The sequence below is a fragment of the Maylandia zebra genome, linkage group LG23 (assembly GCF_041146795.1).
Source record: "Maylandia zebra isolate NMK-2024a linkage group LG23, Mzebra_GT3a, whole genome shotgun sequence".
In the NCBI taxonomy this organism is placed as follows: domain Eukaryota; kingdom Metazoa; phylum Chordata; class Actinopteri; order Cichliformes; family Cichlidae; genus Maylandia; species Maylandia zebra.
The window spans coordinates 13,843,523-13,868,892 of NC_135188.1; the positions used below are offsets into that span (position 1 = coordinate 13,843,523).

Sequence of the window (25,370 nt, forward strand, 5' to 3'; positions counted from 1 at the left end):
AAGGCTGCTTTTTCTGATGTTAAGACTTTATGGTTAAGTAAAAATAGACGGCAGCTTTAAGGAATTCTAAGGAGTATTTATTTCATTCCCATGTAGCCGGAGGGAGATTCTGTAGACTGAAGAAAAACACATAAAAATATGTGGATGAGCTTTCTATGTAAAAGCTCCATGAAGCTGTGAAGGAAATGAAAATAGACAAAAAGGACAGTAGATGTGTATATGTGACACGATCACTGACCTGATGTGAGAAAAATCCATGTTTTTAATGAGGCCAGCGCATAGATGCTAAGCACAAATTGTCAGTACAATAAGAAATATGGAGCCGTCTGCCTGTCGGTACATATTTGGTACAGAACACAGTGCAATTTGTTTCAAGGTGCATCTACATGCAGAGAAGATCACAGGGTTACAGATAACATGTCTTCATCTCATCGAAGCCTTTGGCTCTCGCTTTGTAGTTACACATGGTGGTAACCCTGCACCAGGCGCTGAATTGTCTCTGCAGCCGAGCTGGTAACCCGGCACTCAGTCTGCTGGCTTTTTTAAGATCTGCACATGGTTCTTAAATTTAGGGCAGCTAGGGTCATCTCCTGAGGAGCCAGCATCGCATGTGATGTAAACAAGCAAGTGTTCACACATGCATAAATATAATTATCTCTACCATGCAAACCTACCTCTGAGAACTGGGGTCCTACACAACCAAAAAGCCACAACAAAGACGATTTACAGGTAAGCTACAGGTAACCAGAGCTCATTTTTTCCAGCATAACAAGGAAAGTTCTTTAATTAACTTTTTCATGGTAACAATCAGTTAGATGAAAGATTACAGTCATCTGACATCAGAAAACAAAGAAGCACACGTGAAAGGTTTTCATTGTTTTTAAGGCTCAGACTCACTTCACAAACAAGGTCTTTGTCTGTTATCACTTCCTTTTTTTCTTGTAGCAGGAGCCAGCTACACCACCGCAAGCACACATCATCGGTTTTTTCACACATTTTCTAAAATGCCCCCCGATGACAGTACCCAGGTAAGGAAATCCCAAATATACGCAGCTTTTTCTGTGAGAGAAACGTTTCCATATATTAATGGGACTTCTTCAGTCTCATAAACGTGCCAACATTGTGTTTGCAAAAGGAGCAGACTGAGAAGTCACTTGGATGAGTGATGTCCAGATGAACAGAATCAACTCTGTGGGACTTTTAAAATGCAGCACTGTGATGCAATATTTACATTTATCCTGCAATATGACATCGTGCTATATATCATATAATCTTCCACTGTGATTGTAAATGTACAGCCTGTGCAGCCAGCGATGCATTACTTAAATTCTGACTAAGTTCTCCCATGAGAATGAGGTGCAGTGATAATGTTAAAGGACTGCAAGATCTCCCTTCAGGGGGGGGGGGGGGGGGATAATTAACAAACAAAAGAGGAAGGCCCCTTTCAGGTTTCTCTCTTTTTCAAGTATAAAAGAAAATCTGAAAACAAACAAGTCCAAGTTGTCATAACGGGACTTCCAGGGAGCAATTAGTTCCTAAAAATGATCCATGCTGATGTCAGCACTTTCATTATTAACATTTCTCATAAAAGTTGGGGCATTATTCAGCACGGTTGAACGAAAAATGTGGGATCTAAAAACAACTTTTGACTTCTGGTCGTTTTTTGAATGCTTTAAAGTTCTTTACTTTTTTATACTTCTTGTATCACTGACCTTATACGCTTACTGCCTTTTGTCTAAAGCTCGTGATGAATCCTCTTTATTCCACCTCAGACAGAAGCTGTTTTTTACTTTGCTTGATCTGCACAAAAGTTTAAAATCATTCTGCACTTTCCATTTTAATGACTGTTTGATTAGCCTTGAAAGTATTTTTTTTTATTAGCCACTCTCTTAAACACCGTAGTTATATTAAAATCAGGAATACTTAAATACAAAATCCATGAGATAACGTAATGTCAAAAATGTCCTAATTAATGTTTCCATTGCAATTGAATTGCTTAACTTTTGATCGACTTTCACCTGGATCGGTTTAAAGGTTAAAAGCACAGTTTTGGGAGATGATTCGTACCCAATTACACGGCTATAAAGGTTTCTCTGGACATGTCCTGATGGCACCATATGCAAATGTTGTCGGCCAGGTCAAAAGCCAACGTGGCCAGAACTGGAAGGCAGAAATACGTCAAGCTCTTTAAACATGTTTGACAGTTGAAACCATCATTGACCTTCGAGGGGGCTTTAACTGGCTATGGGGACTGAGCAGTGCAAAATAATCCTCTCCTGTCAAACGTCACTCAAGCTTAGCAAAAACACAGGGCATCATCCAGCTCAGCTTTGCTCCAACAACTGGAAACACTGAGAGAATCGCGGAAAATGGTACATTAACCGGCAGCCATGAAATCTGTTTGAGATCAAACACTAGTGGATTTAGGTAATTAAGCACCGTTGAAGTGTGTTGATGCGAGGAGCTCTTCTCACACCTTCACTTTACGGGTGAGTAAGGGTACGTTGGGAGATTGGGCGTAGGCAAGCTGAGGGTGACGTGGGGTGACGCCAGGGGCAGAGCAGACGAGCTAATCAGAACTAGTCTAGATCATAGAATTTCATCCAAGGATTTTCTCTTCGACTTCTGATGAAACTGACCTTCTATGAATACCCTCAATTATGCAAAATGATCTCTTTAATAAAGTCCTCAATCAAAGTCACAGACCCCCTACTGAGAAAGTCCCGGGTTGCATAAAATCACCATTAGCTCTCAGTGACTTCAGATGGCTTTTGATAATTATGACAAAAAATGTAAATAGTTCATTTTCTATGACTGGGCTTTGGGTTATTTACACAACAGATTAAAAGACTAACTTTAAGTCGATTTATGACTGTTTGTATAAGGTTATAAACATGTCACGACACTGGGTCAAGCAGAGAGATGATCATAAAGGCAAAGTTGACAGAGTCTGCTTTCATTCTAATCTGCCTTTTGTGATGTCCCTGCTCTGCTTTGGCATTAAAACGCTGCTATTCTGGACACAAGTGAGAAAACAAAATGATTAGATTAAAGGTTTGGATGCACATGTTTTAGAGGAGGTTCGGCTCAGATTTGATCACTCATTTACAGCTCATTCATGGATATGGAGTATTAAAGTTTCCTGATGTGTTTCACAGCATCCAAATACAGCAGGAGGAGTGGGGGTGAGGGGTGGCTCACAGCCCATTATCCTGCTGCAGAATATCCTTGGGAAAGAAAGACAAATATATACATACATTGCACAAGCTATATCTGTAAAATTAGTGATTCGCTTTTATCTGAAATCAAAGAGATGCTCGCAAATGTAATAAACGCCACCTTTTGTTTTTTAATAATGCATCATACTGGGACCGCAGTGAGCTTTTCAAGCAAAGTGTAGACTTTTGTTTTGAACAAATATAATTAGACTTATTTTTAAAATACTTGCTGCAATGCTGAATCTAATTTGTATTTAGTAAAGTACAGTCCTTGATGAGCTATTCCCAGAGGCTGGGAGGCCCAGTTTGTATTTTCAACCATCATAAAATCCTTGAATTAAAGAAAACTCAAGGGTCTTCCACTTTCCAGAGATTGTCGAAGGCTGGATATGTTGAGATTAGAATAGCTCGTCTCTGTGGCATAGAGTCTATGGGACAACAGAGGGTTTTTATTCTTTTCAGTCATGTACAGATCTATAAAAAGGTTTAGTACTAATTCTTTGCCTTGTGTTTTTTACTATATTGTCTGCTTGTTCCCTTTAAAATATTATTTATTCATTTCTGTTCATCCATCCATTGCTTTCTATTTAAGCAAGCCAAGGTTGTGGGGGGCTAGAGCCAATTCTAGGTCTTGTTGGGTGAGAGTCTCTTGCAGACAGAGACACGTGCTCATAGGCTTCTGCATTAAAATGCCTGATTTCAGAGCATTAACAAACATTTAGATTCTGGTATAAAAATGTTTTTTTTGGTCTCTCTGGATAGTGTCTCTGTTCATAACTCATCGGAATTGATGGTGATTGAGCAGATGGCTACCCGTTAGTCTTCACCTTAACTGGAGTCACTGAGCTGGACCTCTCCACTCTGTCTGAGCTGTTGGAACCTTTCAAAGCATTTTTAATGGAGCTTTCTAAATGTTTATTCTACTAACAGACAGTCAAGTCCACTTTTGGTCAATGAAATTCTAACTGTTTATTTTAATTTTACTCAATTTAATTAGCCCATATCTGTGTCTGTGCTTCACCTGGAAATTTTATGGATGCAAGCCAAACTAGAGTCAGACAATAACCTCGAAGATATGGCTACTTCTGGCTCAAAATAAGCAAATAAACAAATAAAACAACATTGCCAAAAAACTAAAACTGAGACTTCAAAATGCTGACCCAGAAACCTACATCCATACACTAAAATGGTAAATGGTCTGTATTTCTATAGCGCTTTACTTGACCCCAAAGCGCTTTACACAACCAGTCATCCACCCATTCACACACACACATTCACACACTGGTGATGGCAAGCTACAGTGTAGCCACAGCCGCCCTGGGGCACACTGACAGAGGCGAGGCTGCCCACCGGGCCCTCTGACCACCACCAGTAGGCAACGGGTGAAGTGTCTTGCCCAAGGACACAACGACCGAGACTGTCGGAGCCGGGGCTCGAACCGGCAACCTTCCGGTTGGGTTATGACTGAGAGAATGAGGTGTGGATACAATTGGCAGAAATGAATTTCCTCCATCAGGGTGACGAACTTAGTCATTCATAACAGTGGCTCAGAGTAGAATTACTAATACTCCAGTTGAGACGGTTGGTGCATCTAAGCAGCACGCCTCCTGAGCACCTCCTAGGTGAGATGTTTTGGATATTTTCTGCTGGGAAGAGGGACAGAGCAGGTCCTGGAAACACTGGAAAGATTACCTCAGTCAGCTGGCTTGGGAACACTTTGATGCCCCCCCTCGGCAGGTGGGGAGTAGGTGGCCGGGGAGACCTGGGATTTGGACTGCTGCCCATGGATGGATGTTTGGACAGTTAGATGGCTGGAATCAACCCATTAAACACTGAACTCACGCAGTAAAACAAACTAACCAACTGAGGCAACGGTAGACAGACAACTCCTGTGTTTTGTGAAGTAAAACAGTGTTTTGGTCAGTCGAGTGTGGTGGAGTGTAACAACTTCAGTTCCCTGTGGAAAAGACCTGTCTGAAGGCAGGTAAAGTGGGGAAAATGCTCCAAATAAAGCGTCCAAGTAAACCAACATTTATTTCTTGCCTACAGTCTTCTACTGCAAGTAACACACTGACTATGGATTTGAACCTGGATCTGAAGGCCCCGCAAAACCAAATGATTTAGCCAGTGAAAAGGTTTTCATCATAAACATCAGAAAGAAATATGTAGAATAATTTTACTGAGTTTTCTGAAAAGCACAGCAGTTCTTGGCTGAGAAAACAACATTTTTTGCACTGAAATAAAACAGGTTAATCTAGAAAGTGATTGCACCGTACCACAGGTTGGCTTAATAAAAAATACAAAAATGTATATCACGTATCATCATTCAGTCTAAAGATTTCCATGTTCGACTGTTTTTTAAAAGCTCTTAGCTTGAAGGACAGTCATGCAATAGCTCCTAACCACATGCACATGTTTGGAAACTACATACTGACACATTCACATTCCAGCTGGGCACAAATAACTGGAAAAATAACTATTACAGTGAAGTACAAGCTTAGGTTTACAAAACACAGCTGGTAGATACACTGTTGAAGTACACTAGTACAAGTTGTCTATTATGGTGTAAAGCCCAACAGGTTCAGGTTTAAATAACTTTATTCAGAGAATTTCAATGAAAGATGGCTTCATACTGCTTTGGCAAATAATGTTGCACGAATGTATGCATACCTTCCACACAAATATGAATACACAAATACAGTTTACAGTACGGAGATCTGCACCGTTGCACACCCACTGTTTTTGCCTTTATTAAATTGTATAAAACATAACTGGAAAGCTACAACAGAGAGAGAATGAGACCAGGCTGTGTTTTTCAGACTCTTGCTGTCTAGCTGTGACCTGCAAGGCTCAGTGGATGTGGGTGAACACTTTCTAAAGGTTCTGTCAGTGAGCTGCTGACCAAAGCAAAGCAGTTTAAATACCTGTGGGTCATTTTCGTGACAACAAAATGGAGGACGACTTCAACGGGAGGAATGAATGATGAGGTGATCTAAGAGATAACCAGAGCTCTTGATTTATCTTTTGATTTTGCAACTTTAAACCATTGGCACCTGGTGACTCAAAGAGCACAATTTCTCATTTAAGTGACTGAAATCTTTTCTTCCCATTTTTGATATATCTTTAGAGGTTCACAGAGGTTTCAAGAGGAGCAACTATGCGTTTGACAAATGCAAACTGAGGTGGTTCAAGCATCCAGTAAGGACACCTCCAAGTCAGGAACTCGAGGGACATCTAACCCTAACGCTGCAGGACAAACCTAGAACACATTGGAGGGATTAAACATCCCAGCTGAGCGTAAAAATGCCTTACAATTCTCAAAGGCAACTCTACTTATTAAACAGGAAGTGAAACTCTTTAGAATGAGAAATGCTTTTGTGTTTTGTGTGTTGGCATATTTTTATGGCAGAAACTGGAACTCCCAGAGAAAACCCACAGAAACAAGGGGGGGCGAGGGTGCCTCCTGCCCAGCTTCAAACCCAGGACCTTCTGGCTGTGAGGAAAAGAGCTAACTGCTAAAACACTGTGCTGCCACAGTGGTTAACCTAAAGCTATCAACTTAGATGCTTAAAGTGTCAGAAAATATTAGACCAGTTGATGTCAATAACGAGATTAAAGCCTTTTCAAACTACCATATCCAAGAATATGAACAACGACTGCATGATGATGATGACGTTCTTACCTTTGGTGGAATCGTTGGACTAGAAGTGTATGGAGCCAAGCTGGGTGGCACATCTGTAATGTAGGTCTTCTTGGGGCCTGGGGTCTGGTATCCTTGGGCTGGGACTGCTTGAGGTCTTCTAGAGTTTATTCCACTTACTTGTGGCGCACCTGGATGCTGCTGTTCTTGATATGGCCCCGGTGCCATTGGAGAGAAGCCAGGCTGTGGCGGGCCATAAGCAAAGTCAGGACCTTTGGGCTGAGCGGACATGTACTGCACCTGCGCGGGGCTGCGAATGGGCTGCTGGCCAAAATTGTGCCCACCAGGGGCTGGATGCTGGGGTCCAGGCTGAGCCGACCTCACTTGGACATTGAAGGTGGGCTGGCTTGGGGTTGATGCTGTAGCATAGGAGGCCGGAACCGGCTGAGGAGCCATGTGGGTTGGAGTCTTGGCCATAGGACTTAAAGGAGAAGGTGATGTAGATGAGACTCCCCCAGGAGTTTGAGGTTTGGGTGTAGACTTCTTGGTGGCAGTCAGTGGAGGCTGAGTTGGGATGACCATACGCTTGTAACCTGTCACGGGAGCGTTTGGGGCGGAGCCTGCTGAAGGTGCCATGGATCCAGAATTCTGAAAAGAGAAAGAGAATTTCGGTACTGCTCAGTGACATTTTAAAAGACACATATTATACATAAAAAAACAATTTAAAAAACAACATTACATGCTAATATTAAGATGTCAAATCTGTCATGTTTTCCATCCTAGTACAACTTGATACTACACCACGTTTTGAAAATTTGCATAGCATAGCAATTTTCCATCTCACAGTTACATTAAGACAAATGATAACCAGACTTCAGCACCATGCATATATCCAAAATATTTAAGAGAAATCCTCTGAAAAAATATTTCAGTTCTGACTTCTTGCTACATGCAAACAGAAGACTGCCATGTCCACAGCTGGGGTGCTAGCGTGACTAAAAAAGATGCTAACTGGAAAGCAAAATGAACTAAAAGCACAGAAATGAAATCCTGCTCAGTGCCAAAATAATACAACAGATGTATTCTACAGCATTTCACTGACAGCGTAGTTTACGCTCAATAAGTATCCACCCTGCTTCCCGACAGTCAATTATACGGCTACCTCGACAGCAGAGGCTCTACACTGTCCATGACCACCCATAATCTATGGCTAATAAAGCAGGCGGGGTGGGGATAAATTGTTTGGCAGAGGACGTCGTGACAGCAGATTGGCAAAGGCAAATGACACTTGTGCTGACTCCAGCTGCTTGGACGGGAAAGATTTTAAATCACAGAGATTTGTGGCGCTGGCGTTCCTGGGAAGAGATGCCTGTAAAGCAGCAACACAACCCGGAGCTGAGATTCCACCTGAACGACTGTGGCGTTTTGATCCGATGTCCAAAGGCTACGTCTCATTTACAAGCCAAACTAGAAGGAAATATAGCAGCTAATAACAGGCAGAATAACAACACTTCATTCATATGTCAGAGGCTTCTGCCCCGAGTGTCTCTCATGTAAGTAATAATTGTTTTTCACCATGACTACATATCGGTGTCAGACATTCAGCCAGTCTAAAAAGGGTCTATCATTAACCTTGGATGGCCTTATTAGGTTACTGCCTGAAGCCAAAAATCAGAGTCAATTACTAAATTTGCAGCACTAAGGGAACAAAAATGAACACTTGTAGTCTTTAGACCCTTTGCAACCCGGTTTGATGAGATGTCTTCTAAAATGGGGCAGAGCAACAACTCCAATCGATTTCCCTTCAAAGTTGATCAAAGCCGGCTGCACAGAAATGTCACACGCCATTTTCCCCACACTGCTACACTTATGTAGTGGTGGAGAATGACCGAGCTAAGATCCTGTGGGACTTCCAGATACAGACGGACAAAATGGTGGTGGCTAACCAACCGGACATAGTGGTGGTAGACAAACAGAAGAAGACGGCCGTAGTGATCGATGTAGCGGTTCCGAATGACAGCAATATCAGGAAGAAGGAACACGAGAAGCTGGAGAAATACCAAGGGCTCAGAGAAGAGCTCGAGAGGATGTGGAGGGTGAAGGTAACGGTGGTCCCCGTGGTAATCGGAGCACTAGGTGCGGTGACTCCCAAGCTAGGCGAGTGGCTCCAGCAGATCCCGGGAATAACATCGGAGATCTCTGTCCAGAAGAGCGCAGTCCTGGGAACAGCTAAGATACTGCGCAGGACCCTCAAGCTCCCAGGCCTCTGGTAGAGGACCCGAGCTTGAAGGATAAACCGCCCGCAGGGGCGTGCTGGGTGTTTTTTTTTTTTTTTTTTTATATGTATGTATGTATGTATGTATGTATGTATGTATATATATATATATATATATATATATATATATATATAAAAATAAAGAGCCTAATCTACATACAGTATTGTTCAAAAGTCTTGAGCCACCTCTCATGACCTTATATTTTGCTACGAAAATGAGAAATAGGTGCAGGGATTTATTGATTTATTTATTTCTGTAACAGGCTGCTGGTAACAAAATGCTTAAAGATACTATTTAAAGTATGTTATTTTGTTTCTAAGTTGTCTGCTATCTGTAAACCCAACACTGGTTCCTCCCTTCTGTTAGGTGCCTTGGTTCATAGGTCAGTGTTAAGTGGCTTAACAAATGTTTGAAAATGTGCAGGTACAAGGACTGAACTGAAAATGAGTGAAAAAGACAAAGAAAAATATCATACCTGCAGAAAGCCTGGAGAACTATTGCTCAACATCTCTTTTAGAAAGTGTCGCTCCTTGCAACCAAATGATAAAGAATAAGGAGGTTGGCTCAAGACTTTTGCACAGCTTGGTTTTTGGCACTAATAAAGTGGGATGTCCCAACTGTATGCAACCTATGATTAAAGCATTAGTTCATATCTGGAAGTAATGCTTATCAAAGTGTTACGGCCACCATGACAAAAACATTTGCTTTGTTTCCTCTTCATTAGAGAAACCTTTTAAAGAGATTTCTTTCATGTCTTTTTACTACTTTTTGCAATTTTTGAGTAAATCACTGCAGTACCACAAAGCCCTCTCTTTGTTGCACAAAATCCCGGTGTTGCATATAAAAACAGACCTCCCTCGTACTGAGGTGATAATTTGATATACAAAAGAGCTGCATGTGAGCACAGTACAGTATGCACTATTACAAATCAAAACTTGCCAATGCTTTGTTCACTAAAATAAAATTTCGGATTTTATTATCCACAATTAAAATTCCACTAAAGCTGAAAAATGATATTACCTGTTTTTCACATCCGAGTGTGGACATACAAGCAGCATCACTGATTTCTAAACACCCTCACGCCCTCCTCCCCCTTCTGCCATACACAAACACAACATACAGACTTTAAAAAGTTTCCCCGACCCCTTCAGAAAAGTTAACCCTCACTCTACACTGTAATTCAGACTGACTTTGCAAACAACTTAAGTGTGAAATTTCACAGAGACTCTCAAGAAAGCCTTTTGACACATTAAAAAAGATTAGGAGAGACTATACAAGCCTTTAGGGGGGGCTGAGTAAAACTGTTAACTTTGCATTTCAAACCACGAGGGTGGGGGATTTTTTTTTTTTTTCTCCTCAGCAAGCTTGGTGAAAACCCCTAAAGAGAGAGAAGTTCTGCATCTTTTCAGACTCATCTAAGACCTTGGATATTTTTCTCTCAACTTTTTTTCTGTCTCTCATTCGTACAAAGAAGCTGCTCCCCCCGTTTGGCTCTGCTGTCCATTTGCATCTGTCCTTTTCAGCAGTTACACTATGACCATGGAAGAATTCCCAATCAACACTGATGCGTGCATTAATCTTCCCCCCACAGTCAGGCACAACAGGCACATTTAACAGTACAGTCATGAAATTGGGGGTATCAATTCTCTTCCTAAAATAGTTCCAGATAAGGCATATTAAATATGATTAAATAATGTGTCTGTGGAACGTGGCAAGACCTCTAGCTCTTTTGGGCTATCTCACTCTGTTTGCAGATAACACATATACACACATATAGGGAATGTTTTGTTCTGTGGATCGTTTATCTGCATATCTAATTCTGCTTTCGCCCCTTCAAATGAGCCCCGCTTTTACGAGTGAATATTTCAAAAATGCTTCTATCCTCGCCTGAAATAAATGTTGAATTGATAAACTTTATCGTGTCGCATCTTTTTCTCTTGAAACACTACCACTACAACTGGTTACTGATCACTTTGTAGACAAGAATTCAATATTTGTGTCCTTTGAGAAAGTAAGCCGACTACTGCTGCTCATATTAACAGCAAAAATAAAACAGTATTGGGGCATCAGGCAAATGTGTTTACAACATCTACGACTGCTGCTTGCTTATTTTTAAGGGATCGCTACAGCAGGCAGCTCCGCATATTTGACTCGGCATATTTTCACGCCAGATTCAACCCCCGAGGAGTGTGCATATCCTCCCGGTCCTGAACCGCTTGCTAGGCTTGTTAATGTGTAAACCACTACACTATGGAAATCCAACTGAGAAATTATTTTCTTTAAACAATTTATTTAAATACTTAATTATAAACCTTCTTTTTACATTTACATACATGAAGAATATTTTATTCATTTTTTCTGGTACATGTTTTTTCCCCCTGCATGATGTTTGGCTTCTTAAAAACCATCTCGATAACCTTTTTCGTCTCCGCTGGTTCAGTGGCATTGCTGCAGAATTAGATGCAGCTCTATATCGCAGTAATATTAGAAGAACATATTAGTTTATATTTTCCTTTTGCATATTCTTCGGAAATCCTGATTTCTATTAGAGTTGTGAAAACTGGTCCTACTCACTGAAGAGATGAATGTAAAAATATCAGATTCACAGATCCAATAAAAAGGGCTATGAGTGATTTCAATGAAAAATAATAGACATTAAACGCTAATTAGCATTTTCTAATACTGATTTTCCATAAATTATGTTTAAATTTATGTTTGAAGCCCATGAGGGGAAAAATATTTATACAAAATTTTGTAAAACTGAATTATTAACCAAGCACTTGCTCTAAATATTAGATCCTTGTGTCTACACGTTCAAAACCTGGCAAGTAAGCAGCTAATGTGTACATTTTAATATAAATAAATACATTCTCGTAGTAGCTTTCAATGATTGAAGATAGTCATTCACATGCATGTCCTAAAGGAACAGCTGTCTGAACAGACATGCAGCAGTTTAAAAGACAATGATTAAATGATTAATGGACTGAGGTAGGGCTGTTCGATATAGGATATATATCAGATGACGATATAAAAACGTCTATCGTTTCATTTTATGCTATCGTTTGTTTTGTGGTGTAGCAAAATAAACTGTTTACGGCAATATTTTTTCATCGTTTTGATGGTCACTGTAGTGGCTATATTAATTTCTTAAAGTTCTCTCTTTCTCTTATATTTTATATAACCACACTACAGACGGACAAGCGTCTGTTTTTATGCGTTGTCGTTAGCAACAACGACGGTAAAACCCTCGCGTGTCCGCTTATTTATTTTCCACATAAACCTTTCACAATAAAGCTCAAGATCCTGTTGAGACTTTTCAAAATAAACTGAATCACGTGAAAGAGCAGAGTATTTACGGATGAGAAGTAAAAAAAAAAAAAAAAGCCGCCAGGTGCTAAAAAATAAACCTTAGACTCAAACGTTAGAACAGGCTTTTCCCCGCAGCACGCCGTGTAATAAATACTCACAAAGAAAACGGCGGCCGTTACAACTTATGTCTAAAAATGTATAGTTTCATGCATCGGTTAAAACACTCGACTCCAGCTACATGATGCCCAGCTTGAAACACTTCACGCAAGTCGAGCTGCCCGAGATTCACAGAATTTACAGAAAATGTAAAATTTTTGTGATTTATATCGTTATCGGGACGATAGACGTCTTATATCGGGATATGAGATTTTGGTCATATCGCACAGCCCTAGACTGAGGGTTAACTATGTTTTTATAAAGGCATACAGCAAATATATGGGGTGTGAACTGACCTAGCAATCTAGATGATTTATCATTTTATCTTTAGTCAATAATTAAAAGAAACAAACAGGAAAAAATACATTATTATCATCTGGTGATGCATTTTTATGTGCAAAAGTGTTTACAACAGTAATCCTAATAAACAAATTCAACTTGCAGTTTATGGAGATTCTCAAACGACAGCATTCCTACTGTGTTGTATGAAATTTGGATTAATATAATACAGCCACACTTCTATTCTTAAGGTTAAGGAACGGTTTTCTTTTCTATTTTCCCATTTACAGTAACTAATATCAGTCTGTGGAGCTCCTGTACAAACACTTTTGAAATGCACACAGACATACAGGCAGCTGTAAGATGTACAGGACATGGAGAATCTATGCTCTTACCACCAAGACAACCTAGAGATGTTGTAGTTGAACATTAAGTCCATGTTTCAAAATTCATGGTTATGTAATCCCCTAAAAAACTAGGTTTCAGGGGGAAAAGTATGTAATATTTCTAGGATGATGTAACAACATCATACAAAGTAGGGCGTATTACTCACTGATGCAACTGAAAAATCATTTTCGGGAATACTGTGTGAAAAGTTACCGATCGTGGCACTTCTGCAGGCTATCTTTACAAAAGAGGGAAATGTGTGTTTTGTAGCTCTCGCACAGCAGAAACTAATTGTTTCATTCACCTCCTGCAGAACTACAGGCCAGCCTCTCACCACACATCTCTGACTCATCTCTGTAATGAGCTCTTTGTGCACTTGTGACCTCTCCCGCTTCGGGAGAAATATTCGGCTGTTGAAAACGTCCATCGCTTACAGTGTGTCGATGTCATCAATCCCAGAGATGGCTGTCTTAGAAGCTGCGTGCGCTCGCTTGTGTACTGTAAGCTTGCACGTGTTATGGGGTATACAGATAATGCGCGATGACAGCAGTTGACGGTAAGCCTTTTAGCATTGGTATTCGATGATGTAAAGAGGCAGGTTACACACACTGTCACAGCTTCCTGGCTCTAAGTAAATTTGTCATTGGTTCACCCTGTTAATAAAAGACAAAGGGGTGATACTACACAGTTTATTTGACTAACGAACATTGACGGAACACACAGAGCGCCTGAAGGCGTGCGCCTCTCTCCACAGTTGGCTGCCCCTGTCAAAATTCAGAACCTGCTGCCAGATTGACCTTAAGGTCAATGGGTGCCACCGGCACTGTGGCGACATCATTGTTCCATACTGCAGCAAAGCAATCAAAGAGAATTGCAGTGTATAAAACAAACAGAGGAAAATCTTAGACACCAAGAAACCCTATAATTACAGCACTGGAGCATCGTCTCGATACAGTCCGATCAGCTCGGGGAGATGAGCTGAAGAACAATCGCACACTGTGTCGGAGCCCCGAAGAGCAAAATATCCATTGCAAAAAATAGTTGCCTACAGCCTTGACCTTTAATAAGGAATAAGAGGCTGGCTAGCATACATACCAGTGTCATGACCAGTGACAGCAGCACAAGCTGGAAACAACTGAGGCTAATATTACTGAGCTGTCACCTCTGAGCAGAAAAACATTTTGTCCTCACAGCTTGAACTGCTTATGTGTAAAACGCACATTTGTTTGGCTACAATTTGTCCTTAAAGGCATAACAGCAGCCAGCTACTCGCGTTCACTCTGACTGACCTTTTTGCTACTATAGTGTCACTACATGCACTCTATTGTAAGTGTTCCTCAATGAAAATTTAGAGCCAAGTTTGCCACTGTGGTCACAGTTAAAAGACGTAAAGGGCAGAAGAGTCACAAACACCCCCAATGACAGAATTAATGTTTCGGATCTTGTGTTTCTTACAATATTCTGACACATTTATTAATATAGCATTGATTTGTTATTGTTCTGGCACCTCAAAAGCAACTAAATGTGGAAAGGATGAACAGCACACCTGAGGGGATTATACAAATTCCCATAAGATGCCTCCAGAGTTTGAGCCTAACAAGAGGAGCTGAGGAAAGGTCATAAACCCTATCACACTCTCAAGGAGCCGAGGTACCACCGCAGAGGTCTATAGTCGATATTTTCTGAGATCGCTCAGCAGACGCCACGATCAGTGGGAGATTTGGGAGCAAGCAGCGCGAGCCTATCATTCTGCCATGTTGTGACAGTGAGTGCCAGACGCAACGCTCTGCCTGTTGAGAGATGGGAGCGTCACAGTATGGCTTGACTGGCACAGTGTGAAGTAAGGCCTCCTTAGGGCACTCATGTGGTAAGATCCATCTCAGCAGCATTTCAAGCGCTCGACTTTAGCTGAACTGTCAGCACACTTCAATAATGCTCATCTGTTTTGTATGGACATGACAACTTATTATAGAGACATCAGGATATCTGACAATGAGGAAAAAAAACGCAAGCAGAACAATGCAGCGCTGTGGCTTTTTCGGATGAGTGACGGTGCCTTTCTATTTGGGATTTCACACAGTGTTAGCCAAAGAGATGAAACATACTGTACCTGCCAGCTTTTTAAATAAAAACGCTTTTTCTGTGTGGGGCAGTTGGAGAAATAGGGCACACATAAAAGCACATAATACTGCATAAAATTACAGCAAATGTAAAATTGGCTTGAGCTTGTCTTTTATTGCGGACCTACTGTATTTGTTTTTGCTTATTTTCTGTATTAAATATACATATATAAACAGCTTCAATGGGACAGGTAGAACAGTTTTACACAAATGCAATCAGGTGAAAGATAGTGAAGATAGTCGCACGTATGACTACTTTATTAGCATTTTAAAACCCTGACTTGTTCTTAAACCATCTCCTTGGGAGCCTATCCCAAGGAAGAAATTGGTAGTGACAGTTCAGATAATGTTTTGACCTTAAGTTACTTTTATTCATTAATCCACGTTCATACTTTACATGACTGATAATTTAGATGGTTGTGAGTGCCCTCCAGGCTGCTAGCTTAACATACCCGGACAGACAAACTATGCAATTATGCACTATGCAGCTGAAAACTGTAAAAACTGGAAACTGGCTCCCAAACATTATATACTGTATATTCTAGTGAAGGAGTAATCTAAAAGGTGCCTCTTCTGAACAAGCCATTGCTTGCAGCTATACAGTACAATAAAGTGTTTAACCAAAGACCCAGCAACTACTTCTAGCATATATACCTATACAAAGTAGTGTATAGGTATATATACCTATGACTTCATTATGATTAAGCCCCAACATTTGCTTTGATTTTTTATTGTCTTATTTTATGTTCTCATATAAGCTGGTGCATGAAAACAGATAGCAGTAGTGGTAGGATAATAAAGTACATTAAAAAAACATTATGGTTGCATATATTGTCTATAAATAAATAAAAAATCCTGATGTTTAGGACCAGTGGGGTGTGAGCCTAAACCCATTGAACCACTGGGATAATAAAACACTGGTGGAAACCTTTTAAACCCACAAAACTGTGTGCTCCACTTTCTGGGGACGATACTCAACATGTAGATCAAACAAACTTCTGTCGAGAGAAGTGAAGAGCGCTAACAGCATAAGTCAGAGAGCCCTCAACTTATCGGGTGACAGAAAACAAGTCCAGGGTCCAGTCATTTCTCTTTTCTGAAAGGCACCACCATGATCAGCAGTCATCGTTCCAGACAGCACCAACATTTGCACGCTAAAGTTCCCTGCATGCGTGGAAACAAAGAAACCGCTTCGCTGACTGGTTTTTAATTGAGGTGGAACCATGAGTGTAAGTGAGTCGCACAACCTTGCTCCCAGAAGCTGTGGCACTGCCAGAGGGCAGCCTAGTAACAGCTGAGCATCTCCCCCTCTTTGAATCCATCTGGAAAGATGCTACCTCAGTTAAAGCACCGCACACCAAGACACCATCAAACGCCTCCTGATGCAGCATGGCAGAACTGGGGAAGTTTACTATGGGGGCAAGTGTATGTCATTTAGTGAGCCCGGGCTTTCAATATTTTATTCATCGCGTTGCACATTATTGTTTCACAGCGAGTGGAGCCATCAGACGGGGAGAGCTTTTTAATTTCAACTTAAATCTTATCATAACAGACTGAATCAGATCAGAACGAGATGCTGCTGCTGCTTTAATGGAGAAAGCACATTAGAATTTAATTGGGACAAAAATGTCACTGCTTATTTTGGGGGGGAGGGGACTGGTTACTTAATTGGTTATACAGTGGCTAACGAGTAAAGTACATTAGTGCTGTGTACACATTTCTCCTCAAAAAGAAAAAACATGTTTGCAGACTATTTGTTTGAACTTCTTTCATATTAAAATAGGACTCAAATGAAATGTCTTTGAGCTTCAGATATGACATTTCCTATTCCGAAAGTCAACACATTTTACATTTTACAGCATGTAACAGGGATTAGAAACAACTACAGTAATTACTGCCTGCTGTTGGCGGACTAGGTGACACTTTTTGCTTCTGTATTTTCCCTTGTGTCTGTGCATAGTAGCAGAATATGCTCTCTATAGTCAGCCAACAGCAGGGCACCAAATCTATCAATCTCTGCCTGTGAATGCAATCAGTGTGAGCAGATACACCAAATAAATCAGATTTGACAGAGTGCAGATATGTGGATTTTAAAATATCCTTAAGACGAGAAAGTTATACATTTATTCTTATATCCATCCACCATATTTAGCTTTGATGTCAAGGCACCCATGAGAGTTGAAATATTCTGCTTTCTTCTGACAGTTTACAAAATAAACTGGATGTTGAAGAATCTCAGTAGGAGGGCTGCTGATTCATCTGATTACTAGAAATGCACCACAGGTCAGTGTGAATTAGAGGTTACAGGAGAAGCTTCTGCAGCCTCCACCAAAGCAGTGGTGCTGCTCTGGTGCTTGATAAGCACACTGTTTTGACACTCATCTGGGCCTCCTTGTTAACTCCCCCACAACAGATCTGATGTGCTTAGACAGGCCTACGCTGCATATTAGCAGGGCTGGTTGGGCTCAGATTTCAGTGCATTTCACTTGCAGGACTTAGCATGAACACACTCTCCTGTGTTTCCTCTGATCACCGTGCCAAATAAAAACAGTTATTAAAGATTCAAACAAGGTTTCGAACAAGCAGTAAGGCAGTGATTGAGCGCAAAAAGGTGGCCCGGTGGTGGCTGCTTGCTGTATTCAAAAAGCAGCAATTTCATTCTTTAATTCTAAATAGTGTGTTGGTGATCATTTTTTAAATTAATGCTGCACAAATAAGGTTTACCATAAAGATCTGCACCCCCAGCAGCTCCACCTGGGCTAACACCGTAGGTCATGGCTATTCAACTAAAAAGTTAGTTGGGCCAGATTTTCAAACCGGGGAATTTAACTGGGCCAGATATTTTTTTTGCAGCCAGTAAGCAGCAGATCATAATCAATTTCAAACTGTATTGAAAAACAAGTAATTTTTTATTCTTTTTCCCCCTGTAAATCTGGTGACCTCTCACAAATTCACACCAAAAGGTCCATTTAAAAAAAGGGAGCTATAACCAAACTTTTTTTTTTGCACATTTCAAACAATAACAAAAAAACATTTCGATAATTCCCTTTCAAATTAAAATAAATATTTTGCTGACCACTCACTTTTCCTCCCATGGATGGACCCCATCCGTCACTAGTATATCCGTCACGCTTCATATCAGACCATTTTCCTCAAAAAACCCTGAAATCTTCTCAAACATTATTTCGCCAGCTGTGTGTCCCTCTAACGGTAGTAAACCGAGCAATTTGCCATCCAAGAAATGGACATATATGCACAACTGTGCATTATCAGTTCTGTCTGTGAACCCACCTTCTGCCATCCTGACATTACATCAGTTTTCTTCAGGTCATGTAACAGCATTTCAAGCCAGAACTTCAACTCTATGAATATTTGAACTGTCTGACAGGGGTACGTTTTTAATAGCAGATATCACACTGACTTTAATTTTTTCGTCACTTATCACCGCATCCACCACGGCCAGCATGCAGTACTTCACCGTTTCAGAATCTGTGAAAGGCTTGCTCTTCTTCGCCAAGATCCAGCAAACAAGAAGGGAAGCTGCTGCAGCTCTCTTGGGCTGTACAGGACCCTCATGGTAGTACAAATCCAGTTGTAAGATTATTAAACTCGCAATTAAACTGTACTTTTGCAGCCCTCTCCTGAGATTGCTCTGGAAGGTTTGTGCAGGAAGTCTGGTGTTTGTCATTGTGGTGCCTTCGTAAGTACCGCAACACACTCACTGCAAATTAAACACATAGGTTTGGCATTTGGATTTGGCGTTAAAATGAATACGTATTTGTCAGTCCAGGCAGGGTTAAACCGAAGATTTTAATTGTCAATTTTACGCTTTTGGACTGAGAAAGACATGCAGTTGTTGCATCATACATTACAATGATAGTTTGATATGTTTACATCACGGTACATTGTGGGTTAAATATTGCTAGGCTACTAGGAGTGTTGCATTCACAGTCTACACTACGCTGTAGGAATCTTTAATTTTTTTAAATTAATTAATTTTTTGTGTTTTCTCTGTGTTTCTGCCAGGACCACATGCGGCAACTCGCAGGTTGCTTCTGGGCCGCATGTGGCCCGCGGGCTGCCATTTGAATGGGCTTGCCCTAGGTTTTCATACTCATCCTGTCTCTAACTTCCAGCAAGAGCTCGGTATGGTGCAATACCCAAGCGCAATTCATTATAAGGGGCCTAGTTGATAGTTACTTTGTGCTAACAAAGCGGGTAACTGAAGCAGATAACACTGGCAAATTTGGGGGAAGATCAGTGGTTCCAGTAAGCTAATAATAATAATAATGGATTGGATTTATATAGCGCTTTTCAAGGCACCCAAAGCGCTTTACAATGCCACTATTCATTCACTCTCGCATTCATACACTGGTGGAGGCAGCTACAGTTGTAGCCACAGCTGCCCTGGGGCAGACTGACAGAAGCGAGGCTGCCATATTGCGCCATCGGCCCCTCTGGCCAACACCAGTGGGCGGGAGGGTAAAGTGTCTTGCCCAAGGACACAACAACCAGGACAGAGAGCCTGGTGGAAATGAATTTAACAAACTGACTTTAGAATGCTGCATCTTTATATACTTTTAGTGGTTTCAAACAGTGGAGGTCAGACGACAACACGACTCTTGGGCCTTAAAGTTTAACATCTTTTATTCTTTGTTACGTATTTTGTTTTTAGATATATATTTTGGCAGTTTTAGATGTCCCTGAACATTTCACTTAGAACAGTAATTCTTAAAATGTGGGCTGTGGTCCCTCAGTGGACCATGAAGCTATTGCAGTTCAGCAATGAGGTGTTTCGAGGAGAGAAAAAAGAAAAACAAAATTTTTAATTTTCGTGTTTCTGATTTAAGCTAAAATATTTAACTTTAAAAAGAAAAAAACAGCAGGAAACAAGAAAAAAAACAAAACAGCAGCTATCTGAAAGTAAATGTCGAGCCCACCACTTACAATTGGAAATGTCAAAAATGGCTTGAAGTGTGTATATGCAAAAAAAAATTCATTTGAACAGCATAGCCTCTTTTAGCTTAATGTACAGCCTGACAGTCATGCCCACAGAGGACAGTGTGTCTGTATTATGAGTATATTACATGGAAGGCTCCAATCTTATGAGTAAAGATAAATTAAATTCATTTACAAGGATGCTTTGCTGCTATAGATTTTATGTCAGTGATTGTAACCTTGTTAGAGAGCTCTGGAAGGCAAAAAACCTGTTGTATAATAAAATATGACATCTGTTTGGTTCTACAAAGCAGCACGCTGGTGTTACAAGAGCGACTGCATGATGTCTGACTGCAGTACATACCGGTACCTATTTTTGGACAGAAGACACTTTGTCCTGTCACCGCAAGAATAGCAAAGGTGTAAACTGATCAGATTTAAACAGTAAAAATATTCATTTTATCACTTTGTTGGCTGCAGTTTACATTTTTCAGAAGTGAAGAAGAAAGAGAAGTGAAGCCAGTGAATCTGTGCACTGTTAATAGAAATTATTTCTAATAAACAAAATGACATTTAAAGCAACAAATCAGTGAAAGAAGATTAAAGAAATTCTCTTTTAATAACATTAAGATGCTTTTGATTTCACCAGGAATAACAGAAACCACTAACTCGATAAAGGCCAAAACATTATTATCAGCGTTTCCTTAATTTCTGCTGTCACAGGATAAAGCAAGCAAACTGCAGCACAAACTTAGTTAACTGTGTCAAATAACAAATGGCATCTAAGATGGAACTGGAGAGAGAACAAATGGGAATTATATAATGATCACATTTCATTACCCACTGTTATGCCACAGAGAATACCAACTAAAGCAAACAAAATTGTTTTGATGTCTGTGAAGCATCAGTGCCGGCTGAATGTTCGCAGGAATGCTACTTAGATTTTTATGAATGAGCAGCAACGTCCATTTCAATTTCATCTGGGAGGCGAGCACACATAAGGTCCCCTCTCTGATTCCAAATTTTCCGTCGGGAGGGAAGAGTCCTCTCCTAGAAGCTTGAAGGCAGAGCGCCGGGTGGTCTATTGATTTTGGAGTGCTGGCTGTGTGATTGCCTGTGCACAGAAAGCTTAAATCAAGAGCACTCGTTGCTCTTTTGCTTATACAAGTGGAAGATTACTGTGCAGCAGTTGTACCGATGCTGGAGTACGAAACCTGGCCCATTAAACACACACACACGCACACACATACACCAGTGTTATGTTGTACATAATGCATTGAAAGAGCCTGAGCATGGACTGACAGGAGCAGCTGGGTAGGGGAAAAGGTCAACCTGAGTTAATCAGCTAGAATCAGCATCAGCTGAGTAGAAAGTAACTGTCTGTGTGTGTGTGTGTGGGTGCACATGTGCGTGCATTGCAGAGTGCTCGTATCTCTGGAAAATAAACTATCAAATAGAAAGCCAAATCTTTTACACGGCAACCGCAAAAGGGCATCATGGTAGCAAAGAGATGTTGGAAAACTCTGCAAAACGTCCGACGTATTAATAATGAAACGTTTCACATGTCACAGAACGTATGCGCACTCTGCTGAGACACAGGTGGTGTGGCTTCCCACCCATAACCCCGAAATCTCGCAGCAGATTATGATCAAAATAAACGCGCAGATCACATCTGACCCTCACAGGTAGAACCAACACGACAGACACATATTAGTTAGTACGACATTGGGAAGCTGGCCTCTAACAGAGCTGTAGAGGTGCACATCAATTTTTCAAGTCATGTTGACAAAAGCTTTCAGACCCCTGTTAATACACACTGCACGGTTTTTCTCTTCAGGAAAGGTATGCACTTATCATATATTTTATTTAGGAAAAAAAAAGCCAGCAGCTAGAAGCTTCACATCCCAGAGATGTGCTTCCTTTTATTACACGTGTACGTGTGGGCACCCGTGCATTGTAAGTATGAATAGAAATCCTTATGTGTTTATAAGAAAGACAAAGAGAATAAAGGAAACACAGATGCTTTGTGTTCTCCACACTGTTAAAATTCATGACCTTGTAACACTGACAGCTAACAGCACGTAGACTATAAACAGTATATTGTAGGGCTGCAGTCTGAAGGTCAGCTCTTGTATACTGTACAGCTTTACACAGAAGAATAGAGAAAATAGTTATACTGTTAACTCCACTGTTAAAATGTCTGCTTTCACATTTCAGGAAATCTGAGTATTTTACAGCAAGTTGCCAACTTTCATATACCAGGGAATGGCTTTCACCAGTCATTTCGGTGAAACAGATCTCTGATCAGCCCAAAGGCAGAGGTGTGTTTAATGTGGAAAGACTCATTTTGTGACTTTATTTTAATGCCACAATATTAGCCCAAATAATTATTTATAAATTAAAAGCTCCAATTGGCAGATTTATGTAAAAACAGCAACTTCAGCAGCTACCTTTGTGATGCTTACAGGTTAGCAATGGCACCCAAGTATAGAAAAAGACTGTGGATCTTCACACTTTGTTCTTTTGGGGGTGGCAACAATGAGATGAGAAGGCTGATGTCACTCATGCCTGTTCCTTACATATTCACAAGCTCTGTTGGTGGAAGGGCTCTAGTTACATATTATAGGTAGTCATTGTTTTTAATAAAAACCACTGATAAACCCTATAAACTCTGTATAGACAGGCCCTTTTTTAACTGATTATTTTCATATACATATATATGTTTTGTTTTTTTCCAAGCAATTGCAGATAATCCATCTGATTGCCTCAGCGGAGATTAGGGTGCCATCACGTAGTTCAACCCCTGCCTTGGTACACCTTTAAGTCTATCAGAGAGAGATCATCATTCACAGTCAAATTCCTGACCTAAAACATGAGAGTCTGGGAGAAAACCCAAGAACCCGGAGAGAACCCAAACAGGTAAAGTCCACAAAGAAAGGCTTCAGCAAGCCGGTGGAATTGAACCCAGAACACGCTAACCGCTGTAAGAAACGCAAGCTGGAACAGTAACATTTGAGCTGACTTGCAGACTGGCAGAAATGCAAATGAAGTTCTTTAAAATAAAAAGCAGAGTCACTTATGCAACAACAGAAAACAACTACAAGCATCGATGGTCTTTAATAATTCATAGAAAAACTACCTGCCAACTGGCACGAGCCATGCACACTAAATGGAAAGATATGGAGGGGGCAATAAGTGCAGAATTTCTGCCACAGAAGTTGTCAGCCTCAGCACTGTGACTTCAACCAATAAGAGGATGGGATGGGGCAGTGACACTATCAATCCACATCAACTGTTTAACCCTAAAACCAGCAAGAGAGAACCATCAGTCACATACAGCAAAGAATGACAATCAATGTTGAAAAGTTAAAATAGTACTCAATACTTCTTTTTCAAGATGTTTTTATAGCTTTAGAAGAGTTAACAGCAAAAACGGGCTATCAAGATTTCACGGTCAGGACCAGCAGGGAGTTTAGTCTTAGGCGGGAACTCAGATGGGCTGCCAGCCCACTGAAAGAAACCAAAATGTCAAACTACTCCTTTAAAAAAGTTTACCAGAATTAACCAAAAAAATTCCATCAATCCATCTTCTTCCAAATATCTAATTCAAGGTCACAGAGAGCTGGAGCTAAAAAAAAAAAAAAAAAGTAATATCAGCTGTCGGGCTGCGAGTTAGGGCGAGAAGCGGGGTACACGCTGGACAGGTTGCTTTACACTTTACACAGGTTGCTTTACACATATGCATGCACGCGCATCAAACTGTGTCATAGAATCATCAGAAATAAGATGATGGAGTTTTAATGTACAACAACAAATCGACTCAACATGTTTAAAACGTGCCAAAAAGAAAATCAGCTCGAAAGAAAAATAGTGATTTCTCCACAAAATGCCATGTTTTCATTCATTTTTCATCACTTTTTACCTTTAAACAAGGTTCTGTTATTTATGCCGTCCTCTTCTGCAATGTGTTAACTTGTGGAGCTCCAGCAGTTATTTATCTTAACAGCAAATTTTGCTTTTTGCATAACTAAATGAAAAAAGTCATTAGAATTTCATTTTGCAGAATGGTTCAAACCGGTGCCACCTCTGGAAGAAAACTGAAATATAGCATACAATATTATCAAACATGATTCTTGTCCAGTACTACAAAGACGAGTTCTCGGAAACCTGACAGAGACAAGACAGAGACCTGCAGACGTCCTGATCTGCTCAGACTCTGAATCGTCTTTTTACCTTGTTTGTACTAAAAAAAAAAACATACGCTGAGATGTCAATTTGATTTGTCAAAAAGAGCATTTCACCATATTTTATGAGCACATAATTTCATGTTATTACAGTTTCCCCACATCAGCTCCCACGAACACACTCGCTCACCACAACAGTAAGCATACTAGAAATCATCAAGTCAGATTTTAGTTACTGCCGTTAAAGCGTATCATTTCAGAACCGCAGCGTTTACTTCCTTTCTCTCCGTCTCCGCTTTGTTTCCCCTGTGTGGTGCAATAATTTTAACTCTGTGAGCAGTACACCCTTCCCTCTCCCTCTAACCAGAGAGCCAGGAGTCACCTAACCAAAGGACGTCAACACTTGCAATCTTCAGTCTTCGTTTGGCTTTTTCACATTGCACACGTCCCCCAAAATACCATGTTTCTCAGACTACTTGTAAACCTAACTTTGCCTCGTGTGAGTTTCCAAAACCGAAGCGTTTTACATTTTAAAGTCGCTGAAGAATTGTTTCCTGAACTCACACAAAGGTCAGTGGACCCCACGAATACCCACATCAATAATTCACAGTCTTAAATTATTGACTTACATATAAATACTTGAATAAATGTACAAGGAAACAAAGCAGATATGGTAACTATTCTATAAATAATCCACAGAAAAAGCAACACCTTTAAGATTTGTTTTAACTCCGCTTTAGCCACATATCCACAGAGTATGAGGCCCCCACAGAGAACGCCCTTTCAGGTATTTCATTTTTGCTCGAATATGTCACTAGAGAAATGATCTGCATGTGTTCAAAGCCCCACTGAGCCTTCCTACG

The 25,370-nt window shown here is 40.5% G+C and overlaps 1 protein-coding gene and 1 long non-coding RNA gene across 4 annotated transcripts in view; one reads left to right on the forward strand and one right to left on the reverse strand.

Annotated features, from left to right (window-relative positions):
• Nucleotides 1–6,510, forward strand: part of LOC143415207 (uncharacterized) — a 75,119-nt gene extending 68,609 nt beyond the window's left edge. The window contains exons 3-4 of the long non-coding RNA XR_013095844.1: nt 6,038–6,205; nt 6,346–6,510. This is a non-coding gene — a long non-coding RNA (uncharacterized LOC143415207). The remainder of the gene's footprint in view (nt 1–6,037; nt 6,206–6,345) is intronic.
• The window catches only part of lpp (LIM domain containing preferred translocation partner in lipoma), a 185,499-nt gene that overhangs the window by 65,952 nt on the left and 94,177 nt on the right, over nt 1–25,370 (reverse strand). For all 3 annotated transcript variants that reach the window (XM_004552832.4, XM_004552833.3, XM_004552834.5), the window contains one exon: nt 6,901–7,506. In XM_004552832.4, coding sequence (XP_004552889.2) covers nt 6,901–7,506 — 606 coding nt within the window. The remainder of the gene's footprint in view (nt 1–6,900; nt 7,507–25,370) is intronic.